Genomic DNA, 13,665 nt, shown 5'->3' on the forward strand with positions numbered 1-13,665 from the left:
AAGTGAAATAATTCAGGCAAGCAGAGAAACACAAATACTGTGTGATATCACTTATATATGGAATCTAAAAAACAAAAAACTGAACTCATAGAAACAGAGAACAGATTGGTGGTTGCCAGAGGCAGGGGGGCAGGGGTGGTGAAATGGGTAAAGGTGGTCAGAAGGTACAAACTTCCAGTTATAAGATAAATAAGTCCTGGGGATGTAATGTACCACATGGTGATTATAGTTTTAAAAAAAGAAAAGAAAAATACTACGTTTTATCAAGCATGTCTATACGTCTGAAGCAGGAGGAAGGACTTCCCTGAGAGCTCAGTTGGCCAGCTTAACCAGAAGTGTCACTGATTTCTTTTTCTTTCCTCGTGTTTTAAATAAATTGTGATCATAACAGATCCTATTTTGGAGGGCTATTTGGTCAGTTTCTCAGGTCATGATGTCAGCTCTCGGAAGGGGTGGGGCGTGTGTGAGGATGTGGGTGCACCTGGGCTGAGGAGGGTGAGTGAAGGGGACACAGGGTGGAGGGAGTCTGGGTGTGGAGGAAAGTGAGTCTAGGAAGGAATCCCAAAGTGAGATCGATGGGCTGGTCTCCCCAGACTATACGTGTCAGGCTACTGAGGAGTCACCAAAGCCTGGCGGAGAGCTGGGGTCCTGCCAGGTGGGGCTCAAACCAGGCTCTGGTACTCACGGACATGCACCCTGAATGGAAGGTGCCAGCCACACCTCCCCACACCCCTCACAGCCCTCTACCTTCTGTGCCTCCCCTTGACTGCAAACTCTCCTGATACAGGGAAGAAGGGCCCTGCACAGCTCTGGGAATGATCACACATCCCTCGCGAGAGAAAAAGGCCAAAAATGTGAACAGAGGAAGTCAAGTCAGAAGAACTTGGAGAGACAACTGTGCTTCCAGAGTCCAGAGACCTAGAGATGTCACTTCCATGCATCTAGCTATCCATCCATCCATCCATCCATCCATCCATCATCTCATCCACCTGCTCAGAGGTGATCCCAGCCTGTGGAGGGAGAGGTCTCATCAATCTCTGGCCAAGGTTCAAGGGCAGCTACAATGCCAGGGAGAAGTGACCAAGTAGAGTGGAACAAGTTGTGGCCTAAAAGTCAAGAGCCCTGGTTCTCCTCTTGGCTCTGCCACTAACTAGCTGTGTGAACTAGGTTGTATGGCTTGACCATTCTGGACCTTAGTCTCCTCACCTGTAAAATGGGGACAGTTGGACCAGAAGGTGAGTGAGGGCTTTCCAGTTCTGACATTCCATGGCTGACCCTTTAGCCCCTGATGTCACAATATGGAGCTGGATCGTGATTGGCCCACAGACTCACCCAGCTCTGCTGTTCTCTTGGTCATGGGTGCAAGATGGACTTGCCCTGGACCTTCCCTACTTGTGCTCTTCTATTATGGGCAGCTCTTGCTGTGGCTCAGGACTGAGGGTGATCAGAGCTCAGGTGGGGCTGAGACCTGAAGGAGCATGGGATCAGACAAGGGGACCAGGCAGGGGCAGGCCCCTTGCAGGATAGCATGATGCCCACCCTCTTCTCCACAGACGATTTCTACAATGAGACCGTGGCAAAGACGTTCCTACAGTTCTATGAGAATACAACCCGGGTTGTGTGGAACCAGTTCATGGAGGCCTCCTGGAACTATGTCACCAACATCACCAAGAAAAACCGGGAGGAGATGGTGCGGTACTGCCCCCACCCCAGCCGCTTCTCTCCTTGCTCTTCTCAGGGGTCTCGGAGGGATGGGGGAACCACGCCTCCTGCCCCGTGTCTGAAGCTCGAGGAGAGAAGGAAGCCCCAAAATACATGTCGAAGCAGGCTGCAAGCTCCGAGCCTCTTGGTGGCCCTAAATGCTCTCTGGGCAAGAATCTCCTACTTCTTCCCCCTTATAAATATCACCTCCTTGCTTTTAGAGAATCAGGTTCCCTCCCTTCTCCCTCTTAGCGAATCTTCAATGATTCTCAACACTTAAAGTGGGCTTTAGGAGGAGGTTGGGGACCGTGGCCCTGGAGTTGTATGTGGAACCCTTACTCCCTCCACCAACCTCTCACAACAAACATGGTGACCCTCCTTCTAGCTGCACAAGGACATGGAGAGGTCCCAGCATATGCTGTTCTTTGGCACCCGAGCCCGCCTGTTTAAGATTGCCAGGTTCCAGGACCCAGTCGTGAAGCGCATGCTGAGTAAGCTGCAGAACATAGACAAGGCGGCCCTGCCCAAGGACGAGCTCCGGGAGGTGATGGAGGGAGCCCCCAGGTCTCCAGGCACATGCTCCCCAGCCAGGGGTGGGTGGGCTGGCTGGATGGGGAGCCAGAGTTTCTGGGCCAGGAGGGAGGTTGGTGGGGCAGGGTCAGAGCTTCCTCTGGGGGAGGAGAAAAGCAGAGGCCAGCGGGAAGATGCCTCAGCCAGGCCGGCCTCTCCCAGCTGGTGGGGCAAGTGCTGGGGGTGGGTCCATGGGCACGGGCCTGCCCTGGGTGACACCTGCCCCCCCAGTACAACAAGATTCTGGCCTACATGGAGACGACGTACAGCATGGCCCAGGTGTGCCTGAATGAGGGTCCCTGCCTGCCCCTGGAGCCTGGTGAGCACCCAAGCCCTGCTCCTTGCCCAACCAGTCTCCAGCACCAACACATTCCAGGAGTCTCCCAACTCCCACCCTCCTCCCTGCCCCAACTGTGCTCCTTTGTTGGGTGGGTGGGAGCAGCCTAGGGTGGTGAGACCAGGTGGGGGTTGGGGTACCACCTTGGCTCCTCTTCTTGGCACAGACCTCGAGGAAGTCATGGCCACATCCCGGGACCAAAAGGAGCTCCTGTGGGCCTGGCAGGGCTGGCGGGATGCTGTGGGTCGCCAGCTCCGCATCACCTTCGAGCGCTATGTGCAGCTCAGCAACAAGGCTGCGAAGCTCAATGGTGAGGGCCGCCCCCCCCGCCCACCCACACACACACACCACCACCACCAGCCAGACCAGCCTGAGCAGACGGCACATCGCAGGAGTCTCCGAGCAATGCCTGGGAAAGGCAAAGCCCAGTCTGCAGAGGGGAAGGGCAGCGGTAGGACTTGGCAGCGGTAGGACCTGGAGGCGGGAACCTGAGCCCTGCAGCTGGCGAGGGCAAAAGTTGTCCATTCACTGTGTTGTTCCACAAACACTTATTGAGCACCTACTATGCACGGGTGCTGGGGAGGTTCTGAGGATGCATAGGTGAAAAGACAGAGCAGGCGCCTGCCCTCCTGGGCTCACAGTCCTCTGGGAGGCAGACAGTATTCATGCAAACACACATCTCCAGTTAGCACCCAGGACGAAGGCTGAGAAGGAAGGGGCTGCTGAGAGAGAGAATCAGGAGACACCTGCTTCGGATAAGTGGTCAGGGAAGGCCCGAAAGATGGGAACAAGCCAGGAAAGCAGGAAGTGAAAAAGCATCCCTGGCTTGGCGATGGGAGCAGCCAGTGTTTGGGAGGATTTGAAAGAAGCCGGTTCAGTGAGGGCTTGGATGGGTGAGGCTCAAGGCAGGTGAGAGAGGACACAGGGCCCTATCCAGGCCATTTCCAACCAGGCTCAGTGAGGAGTACAGAGCATGTACTTTGCTAAATGCTTTTCCACCCTGATCTCATCCGATACGGACAGTGGCCTTAGGAGGTATTTTTCCCATTTGGCAGATGAAGACTCCAAGGATCAGGGAGATCAAGTGTCTTCCCTCAATGGTGCCTGGGTCTCCCACCTGCCAGGCCAGGGCTGAAGAGTGGGGTGAGCGTTTCTGAGCCCCCTTTCCTGTCCTAGGTTACGTAGACATGGGGGCCTTGTGGCGGTCCAAGTATGAGTCTGACACACTGGAGCAAGACCTGGAGCAGCTCTACCAGGAGCTGCAGCCGCTCTACCTGAACCTGCACGCCTACGTGCGCCGGGCCCTGCACCGCCACTACGGGCCCGAGTTCATCGACCTGAGGGGGCCCATCCCTGCCCACCTCCTGGGTAAAGCCCCGGCTGGGCTGGTGACAGAGGTGGGGCGGGCAGAGGAGGCCCTCAAGCAGATGCCCAGGAAAGAGAGAGATGGTCTCCCGCCTCCTCTTAGCCCTCCCACTCCCCTTCCAGGGAACATGTGGGCTCAGTCCTGGGTCAACATCTTAGACCTGGTCCTGCCCTTCCCAAAGAAGCCCCCTGAGGACATCACGAAGATCATGAGAGGACAGGTCAGTGCTCGGCCTCTGTCTGCCCCAGCCCACTCCGCACCCCTGGGCAGCGCCCACGCACCCTCTCTTCCCCACAGCACTGGAAGCCTAAGAAAATGTTCATAGAGGCTGAAAAATTCTACGCCTCCCTGGGGCTGCTTCCGACCCCTCCCGAGTTCTGGAAAAATTCCATGATGGAAAGGCCAACCGACGGGAGGGAGTTGGAGTGCCATGCCTCTGCCTGGGACTTCTACAACAGCAAAGACTTCAGGTGCTCCCCCTGCAGCCCACACCACACTCCTGCCCCCCTGGCCCTTCCTCTGCTCTTTCCGCTCTCTACCTGATTGCCTGTCTGCGGAGGTGTGTACAAGGGGTGGTGGGCAGGGTGGGAGCCAGGGCAATGTGGGAGAGGTGGGTGTGAGAGCGTAGGGCTCGGCCACTGGGTGGATATGGGGCCTGGAGTGAGAAAGGACAGCAACCAAGGCCCTGCTGGTCTCCAGCCCAATCAGCCCAGTTCCTTAGTAGAGTCTGAATGGAGAAATCTCCCCTTCTCCCAGGGCATCCCCATGCTCCTTGACCCCTGCCCTTTAACCCTAGGATAAAGAAGTGCACCGAGGTGACCATAGAAGATCTGCTCTCCATCTTCCACCAGATGGGCCATATCCAGTACTTCCTGCAGTACAGGAACCTCTCCGTGATCTTCCGTGCAGGCGCCAACCCAGCCTTTGAAGAGGCCGTGGGGTCGGTGATCACCCTCTCAGTCTTCTCCCACAAGCACCTGCTCAACAGAGGCCTGGTCAGCCACCAGCACCAGGACTCAGGTAATGGGGACCACAGGAGGGCAGCTCATGCCTGGGTTGCAGCTAGGGATCTCCAGGCAGGGCTGAAGGGAGAGAGAACCAGGAGCCATCACCTGACTGCCCCACCTTCCCCAGAGGAGGAGGTCAACTTCCTGATGGGCATTGCCCTGGACAAGATCGCCTTCATTCCCTTTGCCTACCTGATGGACCTGTTTCGCTGGAAGGTCTTTGATGGCACCATCCAGAAGGACGTCTACAACCAGGAGTGGTGGAACCTCAGGTGGGGAGGACCACTGCCCAGGGCTCTCTGCCCCCCTCCCACCTCTGGTGTGGGTGGGGCTTTCAGGTCAGCCTCAAGGGTACCACTTGTTGCCATAGAGTGCTGCTCCCTCTCCTCTGAGGGCAGAGCTGGGTGCACAATGCTGGTGACCTGGGGGCCATGGGGAAGCCCCAGGACAGTGTCAGCTGTTTGCTGTCACCAGACAGAAGCATCCCTGCTGAAGTGGATAGGGCCAGCGTGGGCATCATGAGGCCTCGTGTTGAATCTGCACCAGCACTGAGCAGGCCTCCGACCTCTCTAGGGATCCTGGTGGTGGCCCTATCTAACCCGTGGGTGACTGGGAAGCTCACACAATGGTTGCATCTGGGCTCCTCCAAGAACTGACCACTGACAACGGGGCCGGCCGTCCTGCTTCTCCCCTCCCTTTCTGTTCCCACCAGTGGGACCAGCAGAAGAGGGGTTTGGGGGCCGGCCCTGTGGCTTAGCGGTTAAGTGCGCGCTCCGCTACTCGCGGCCTGGGTTCGGATCCCGGGCGCGCACCAATGCACCGCTTCTCTGGCCATGCTGAGGCCGCGTCCTACATACAGCAACTAGAAGGATGTGCAACTATTACATACAACTATCTACTGGGGCTTTGGGGAAAAAAAAAAAAAAAAGGAGGAGGATTGGCAATAGATGTTAGCTCAGAGCTGGTCTTCCTCAGCAAAAAGAGGAGGATTAGCACGGATGTTAGCTCAGGGCTGATCTTCCTCACACACACAAAAAATGAATAAATAAATAAAAAGAAGAGGGGTTTGGGAGCCTGAGCTCTTTCTCTCCTGTGGAAAGAGTCCCCTTGAGAGAGGGGCAAGCCCACTGCTCCCCTTCCTGCTGCCCCAACACACACGCACACCTGTCCCCAGGCATGTCAAAGATGAGAGCTGGCTGCTGAAGGAGTCCACCAGCAGTCAGGCAGCATCATCTTGAGTAAGGGACACCTGCGTGGCATCCCATCACCAATCCCCGGCCATTTGATTTGATAATAAATGCCCGTGGCCAGGGCTCCATCTCCACCAGGCCTCAGACTGACCGGCTCAAGTCTACTGACCACAGTGTGGTTTGGGGCAACCGTGAAGGGCCTGCTAGCTCTGCACCAGGCCCTTATATTTATTTGAAACTTTAAAACAACCCGTGGACATTCACAGAAGAATGTGTGACCAGCCCGCAGTCACAGAGCAACACAGGGGTGGCAGAGGGGGACACATCTCTCTTTGTCCTCTCACCCTCCCGCACCACCCTGAATTCAGGACCAGGTCTCACTGGTGGAATTGGCAGAGTCTTGACCTTGTGCCCTACCAGGGGCACCCCCCACCAGCCATGTGAGGCACCTGCAGGGATCTTCCTCCTTCCTCTGTCCCCCACACCCACCACCCCCCAAATGATGGAGACCAGGGGCTGAGGGAGAGGGGAGGCGATACCCTGGGCCTTGAAGAGCCCCTGTCATCTGGGAGAGGAAGCTCCTGACTCTCTGTCAACCCCAGAGGAGGGCTCAGAGGCTTCAGTGAGCCAACAATAAAATGATGAGCCTTTTGATAGACTTTGTCTCATCCCAAAGATGGGTCATTTTATCCCTATTTTACAGATAACATTGTACAACAACACGGCTCAGTGACAATCAGTGACTTTCCCACAGTCATACAGCTCAGAGGGGCAAAACCAGACCTGAACTTGAAAGTTATTGGGGTCTGCCAGTTCTGCATCGTGCCACCAGCTCCCTGATCTCTAAACTTTGGTTTCCTCATCTGTAAAATGGGAATAACTATGGTACCAGCCAGAGGGATGTTACTCTGTTTTCTTTTCAGCACTTCTTACTAGAGGAAACGACCTTGTGGGTTGGTCTACAACATCCCCCATCATTAGGATGCAAGCAGGGACCTCGCCTAGCTCGTCCTCTCCAGAACCAGGACAGTGTCAAGTGAGCTGTGTGGAGAGCTCAGCACGGTTCCCAGCACAGAGGAAGGGCTCAGTCAGTGTTAACAACTTATTATTTCATTCTGATTCCCAAACCCATGAGTTTTCAACTCACTTATTTAATCAATAAAAGTACATTAAGTGTGCCCCTCAAGCCAGGTCCAGTTGTGACAGCCAGGCTCCAAATGGAAAGGCTCTGAGAACCCCCCCGGGCGGCACTATCAAGGCCCCTTTTTTCCCCGCCAGGTTGAAGTACCAGGGCCTGTGCCCCCCTGTGCCTCGGACAGAGGAAGACTTTGATCCGGGTGCCAAGTTCCACATCTCGGCCAGCGTGCCCTACATACGGTAAAGATCTGGGCCCTGCCGGCAGAACCAACTCTGGGAGTTGGCATGGGAACCAGGCCGAGGATTTCCAAGATGGCCCTAGGTCCAAATGTCCCCCTGTACCCTTCCCATCAGCGCACAGCCTTCTGAGGGCCAAGCTCTGGAATCCTTTGGGCCTTTACATCAGGTCCTGTGTGGAGGGCAGAGCTGATAGGAATATTCTCAAGCATCTCTGCTGTCCCTGAGAGGAGGGCAGGAAAGAGGGAGGCAAGGGTTGGTCCAGAAGGTTAAGGAGGAGAGCCCCGCAGTATTCTAGGGCCAGCCTGTGGTGGGACCTTGCCGAAGGTGCCTCCACCCAGGCTGTGACTGCTGCCGTGGGCCCTCGTGGCCACTGCGTGTCAGAGCTTCCCGGCTCCAAGTGGCCCTGGGCTTCCCACCTCTAACGCCCACTCCCCAGCCTGCCCTCACGTTCCTCCACCCAGGTACTTCCTCAGCCTAGTGCTCCAGTTCCAGCTCCACGAAGCACTGTGCAAGGCCTCAGGCCACATGGGTCCGCTGCACCGTTGTGACATCTATAACTCTAAGATGGCTGGGAAGCTCCTGGAGTGAGTGCCCTCCCCCTCATTTGTTCTCGGCTTCCCCTCCTCCCCTGCTGGAAGCCTGCCCAGGGCCCCCTCTCCTCACCTGGCGGCCCTAGGCACCCTGAGCAGAGCCTCACTGAGCTTATATTCCAGTGGAAGTTCTTCCTTGTGTCAGACTGCAGTCTCTCCTACAGTAATCAAAGGCTATTTCCTCCTTTGTAGCCCCTTGTGGTCAGAGATACTGTTTAGCCCCTCCCGGTAACACACACACGCTCACACACGCACACACGTTCACACTCGCACACTCAATCTCACACCCACTCTCTTAACAAAGCAACACAATTTAGTATCCTTTGCAAATTTGATGAGCATAGTACTTTTTTTTTTATAATTTTATTTATTTATTTTTTCCCCCAAGGCCCCAGTAGATAGTTGTATGTCATAGTTGCACATCCTTCTCGTTGCTGCACGTGGGACGCGGCCTCAGCATGGCCAGAGAAGCAGTGTGTCGGTGCACGCCCAGGATCCGACCCCAGGCCGCCAGCAGCGGAGCACGCGCACTTAACCGCTAAGCCACGGGGCCAGCCCGAGCATAGTATTTGTGATTCCGCCACGCAGTTTGTCAGGAACCACTGGGCCAGATGGAGTTGCAGGACTGATCCCCTGGCTTTGCTCCCAGGGAGGGCTGCACCTTCCATGCCTAGTGTCTCCTAGGTCTATTTGCTTTTCCATCTTTTCAACCTACAGGGGTTTATTCTAGCCGACTGCCCATGTTTGAGCTTTTCTGAACGTGTGGAACATAAGGAACCTCTCTGTTCTCTGCATTCATGTCTCTGGCTGCTCATCATTTATTCATTCAGCAAACATTTACTCGTGCACGTGCTGAGCATCCAGCAGGGGGCAATGGACCACAGGATAAATCAATAACCATAATAGAAGAAAGGAGCTGGTGCAGTAAGGGCTTTGGTGAACATGCAAAGAGGGTGAGGATGTTGTGCAGGGGAACAAGGTGGGGTCTCTGTCCCCAAACACGGGAGTGTCAGAAATAGCAGGCATCTGTTTTCTAGATTATCAACTCACTTTGAACTCTGAGTTTCCTCCCACTTGATTGGTGGGACATTTGACCTCAGCCATTCTTGCCACTTTCCCCTCCAATCCCCCCCAGATGCACAAGGCTCCCAGGGTCTGACTTGGCACCAAAGCATGGAGAGGCCTTGCCACTCATCACTGGTCACTGCTCACCAGTCCTCACGCGTCATCGTCTAGACCCCTGGTCAAGGAAGACCCTGAGTTCCAGGTTTAGGACTTTGAACGCCATTTTCTGGGCAGAGGGCAGAGGAGAGGTCTCTGAGAAAGGGGGCTGTCACGAGCTCTGAGGAGGGAGACGGCAGCCGAATGGAATATGGACTGTGGAGGAGAGAGGGATGGTGAGTGCTTGCAGGAGAGAATGGGAAGGGCAAGATTCTTGGCTGCTCTTTTGCCTAATATATCTTAAAATTTGATGTTGCTCCTTTTGACTCATCTTCCTAAATGTGATTGCCTGGGCCAGCCTCTGGTCTGGTTCTACTGGGAACAGGGGGCTCAAGTGGACTTGGTCCAACCTCCCAAAGTCCCCCTGCCTCACACAGCCAGCCATGGCAGGGCTGACCTTGTCTCTGGGGCCCGCCGCTGCTGCATTGGAGTTGAGGGCTCCAGGCAGCGCCCACTGCCACCTTTGCAAGTCTCGCGTGCTGCCCACGTGGGCCTTCAGCTGGCTTCGGTCCAACCTCTTGTCCCAGCCTGGGGACTCTTTATAAATAGGCGGATTCTCAGTCCGCCTTTTCCCCACTCAGTCTTTCCTTTTTCCCAGGACCCAGCATCTGATAAAATCCTCTTTAAAATTAGTTGGAAGGTTTTGTTTTTGTCTTTAGATCTTGATGACTTTTCTCCTCCATTTCTCTAGGATCTTAACTACATTTTTCCTCAGTGGTTTCTGCCAAGAATCCACTGACCCTTAGTCTCCTCACCTCATTCTTTCCCAGTTGTTTATTAAGTGATGTGTATAAAGTGAGGCTCTGCAGGCTACAAAGCCCTCTTTCACCGCCATTTAGTGACTTTCACCAGGGTGAAAGGCAGGTATTAATGGGGCCCATTTTACTGATGGGGAAACTGAGGCTAAGAGAGGTGAAGTTGATTGCCTGAAGTTATGCAGCCCATAAAAAGCACTGCTGGGTCTTGAACCTGGGTCCTGTTAGTCTAGACTCCACACTGTGACTTCTAGGTCTCTAGGCCCCACCTCTCTCCTGGTCAGCTGGGGAAACAGCAGGTTGAGAAGGATCGACATATACCTACCGCTGTCTCCGCAGGGGACCCTGGAGTGGAGGAGCCCGGAGCCCTGGCTTCAGCACACTCTGTCCCCTCACCATGAGTGTGCTGGCCAAGCCCGAGCCTCCATCCCCTGCCACTGCGCACTGGGTGTGCCTTGGGACAGAGTGACATTTGTGCAGGCTGTAGGCAGTGACTAGTGACATCCCACGCTCATTCTCTCTAATCCTCCCAAACACTCCCTGTGAGACCAGGAAGGCCTGAAGCGCTGCCTCTGCCTACGACACTGAGCACCACATGGGAAACAGTGTCTCAAGACTTTATGCTTGTTTGAGTCCAGGAAATAATCATCACAGTAGTGGTAATAATAATAATAATAATAATAATAATTAGCAGCTCACATTTATTGTCTGCCTACTATGCTCCCAGCATTATGTTTATTTAATCACCACAACAACCCTGGGAGGTAGGTACTTTTATTATCTCTACTTTATGGATATGGAAACTGAGGTTCAGAAAGGTTAAGTTATTTGCCCAAGTCCCACAGCTACGGAGTAACAGAGTCAGGATTCAAACCCAGGTTGGTCTTATTTCAAAGCTTGTGATTTTATCCACTATGCTGAGCTCAGTGGGAAGAGTCTGACTAGCAAAGTCCTAGGGCCAGGGTTGGGCATCCTGAGGGGTCCCAGCAGCACCAGCTGAAGCCCCCACACAGCTCACAGCTGTACCCTCTCTCCCAGGGATGTCCTAAAGCTGGGCTCAAGCAAGCCCTGGCCAGAGGTCCTGGAGAAGATAACTGGGCAGACTGAGGTGTCTGCAAAGGCCCTCATGACCTACTTCAAGCCTTTGCTGAACTGGCTGGTCACCGAGAACGTGCGGCAGGGGGAGATCCTGGGCTGGCCAGACTTCAGCTGTTACTTTGAAGGTTTGATAATCTGACCCTGGTCCTAGCTCTGGTCTAGCCCCAAACCCTACCCTAGCCTGCCCCAGGCCAGCCCCTACCCCTACCCAGCCTTAACCCCTAGCCTATCTATGACCTGCCTTGAATGAGCACAGCACTACTGCTGGGTGAACCTGTCTGCACCTGATGCAGCCTTGGCTAAGACCACAGCCCATGCACCAGCCGCTGGCTCAGTTGCTTCCTTGTGCACTGTCCAGCACAGGGTGGTCACCTTGCCTCCTGACCCTTGCACAGAGCCACTGCTGGGCACCATGGGGTGTGTAGCCCTCTTTGTGTCCACTTCCCCTTCTCTTCCTTCTACTCCTCTTTTTCACCCTTCTTCCAAGGCAATGCCCTTACCTGTGGCTTGGAAGGTAGGTCCCTGAGGCTGAGGGAGAAGGCCAGTGGCAGTTCGATATCTGATCACTACAGGGTACCCCAGGGCCCCTTCCCCAGTTTCACTGCTCTACAAGACTCTCATGTCTTTTGCAGAAAAATACACAGACAAGGTGACATTCCTGAGTCTGGAGCTGGACCCTAACCAGGCCAACTTTGGGCAGTGGGTGTTGCTGGCCCTGAGCTTTGTCATGTTCCTGGTGGCCCTACTGCTGGCTTGCAGGCTGCACTCCCTGGAAAAAAGGTCACTGGCCCAGGATACCAGTATACAGGACACCAATTTACAGGACACTAACACACTCAAGACACCACCCAACACCTACTTCCTAGGCATAGCCATGGAGCCCCGCCAGGCTGTCAAAAGACAGTGGATCCTGCTGGGCCTCTGCCTCATCCTGATGCTGTGCTCAATCAGCCTGACCATTTGGATTTTCACACAGCACAACAGGAAGCCTCCGTGGATGAAAGCTGAATGGTGGAGCTGGGACTAGACACCAGTGTGACTGGTGAGGCTTATGGGGGCAGGAGGAGGGCAGCCAAGCCAGAGAGGGGTGGAGGGGGATGCTGAAGAGGGGGCAGCTTGCATGCATAGTGCCCAACTGCAATTGGGTACTGTTGTGGCAGATCTGGGTACATGCGGGGTTGTAACTGTGTGTTTGTGAACTCATGTATGCAAGGCCATGTGCACGGGAGACTGACTCTGTGTGATTCCATGTATGTGTGATTCTGGGTCCCGGGCCAACCTCCTTCCTCTAGGGGCTCAGAAACCACAGTTTTAGTGACCCAGTGACTATGTCCCTCCAAACCAGTCCCCACCCCAAGTCATGCCTAGAACTGGTTCATCACACCGACTTGTTTTCTTCAGGAGCCCAACTGGGGCTGGACAGGGACTGCAGTGCCCAAGGAGTGTCTGCTCTGGTTAGAAACAGAACACTGCTTCGTCCCCTTATAAAACGTATTCACGTAGAACCAGACATTCCTGTATAAATCATTGGTGCTAGTTCATGAGAGCTGTGATCTGTATACTGGCGAGCATATCTTTCTGCTGATCCCCTGGCCCGCCTTGCGTTGGGCTGCATAATCCAGCTCCCAAAAGCTGCTCGTTGGCTGCGTGAGATGCAGGGTGCCTTACAAACTGCGCCCCGTCCCTCCCTGCCCCAGTCCAGGCCCTCCCAAATGGAGACAGTGGGTAGCTGGGCACCAAGCCAGGCTTGATTAATGATTGACTTCTTTAATATTTAAACAAAGCTCATCTCCAGCCACTCCACTCCAGAGATGGCCTTGTTCAACACACACACCTGCCGCCTGGCCTGTTGCCCTGGGGATGAAGCGCAGGGCAAAAAGCACCTTTCCAGGCTCAATGGGGGAGGGGAAGACGGGTAGGGAGAGCTGTGGGAAGGACATTTGGGAAATTAGGACTCTAGGAACAAGCCTGAGAAGTGAGAGGGAAGGCTTCAGCTCCTGCCGCTTCTAGCCCTTTCTTTCCAGCCTGGGTCTGCTCGCCACAGGGATGCCACACCCAATGTGTGGGGATTCACTGAGTTTGGACTGAGGCCCCAGAACTCCTGGGAGGCTGAGAATCAGTGCCTGTTAGAGATCAGGAGAGTCTCGAAGGGAAGTAGCATCACAGTCAGTAACCACAGGGGGAGGCACCAGGGCTGCAGTTGAGCTGGTGGGAGGGTGGCCAAAAGATGGGACCAGCTCTCTCTAGATTAAAGATCTGAGCCCAGAAGTCAGGGGTTCAGGGGACAGAGGGACTAGGCTGAGATCTCCATGGACTCTACCTCTGCCCAGGTTTCAAGAGGTCTTCCTGAGTTCTGGCTGAGCCCAAGCACTCCTGCTCCGACTGCAGGCTCCACAGCAACCTCATTTGATGGCTCTGTCACTGCTATTACTTTGCTGAGCTGTAATGTCCTT

At 54.7% G+C, this 13,665-nt stretch overlaps 1 protein-coding gene across 1 annotated transcript; it reads left to right on the forward strand.

Annotated features, from left to right (window-relative positions):
* Positions 1 to 1,290: 1,290 nt before the first annotated feature.
* Positions 1,291 to 12,239, forward strand: LOC131417955 (angiotensin-converting enzyme-like protein Ace3). The gene is made up of 14 exons (XM_058562053.1): positions 1,291 to 1,455; positions 1,554 to 1,690; positions 2,087 to 2,245; positions 2,503 to 2,590; positions 2,775 to 2,918; positions 3,785 to 3,976; positions 4,097 to 4,194; positions 4,272 to 4,444; positions 4,771 to 4,994; positions 5,109 to 5,253; positions 7,450 to 7,548; positions 8,010 to 8,132; positions 11,153 to 11,337; positions 11,845 to 12,239. Exons 1-14 carry the CDS (start codon positions 1,299 to 1,301, stop codon positions 12,237 to 12,239), a joined length of 2,319 nt encoding a protein of 772 aa, XP_058418036.1. The 5' UTR covers positions 1,291 to 1,298.
* The last annotated feature ends 1,426 nt before the right edge of the window (positions 12,240 to 13,665 follow it).

The sequence above is a fragment of the Diceros bicornis genome, chromosome 18, assembly GCF_020826845.1.
Source record: "Diceros bicornis minor isolate mBicDic1 chromosome 18, mDicBic1.mat.cur, whole genome shotgun sequence".
Lineage (NCBI taxonomy): Eukaryota > Metazoa > Chordata > Mammalia > Perissodactyla > Rhinocerotidae > Diceros > Diceros bicornis.

What these genes read in the sequence shown, in the direction of transcription:
- LOC131417955 (XM_058562053.1), top strand. Translation starts at nt 1,299, where the DNA reads ATGGAGCTGGATCGTGATTGGCCCACAGACTCACCCAGCTCTGCTGTT. An exon ending in TGAGGGTGATCAGAGCTCAG is followed by an intron (nt 1,456 to 1,553) that starts GTGGGGCTGAGA and finishes TCTTCTCCACAG; the next exon opens with ACGATTTCTACAATGAGACC. An exon ending in CCAAGGACGAGCTCCGGGAG is followed by an intron (nt 2,246 to 2,502) that starts GTGATGGAGGGA and finishes CTGCCCCCCCAG; the next exon opens with TACAACAAGATTCTGGCCTA.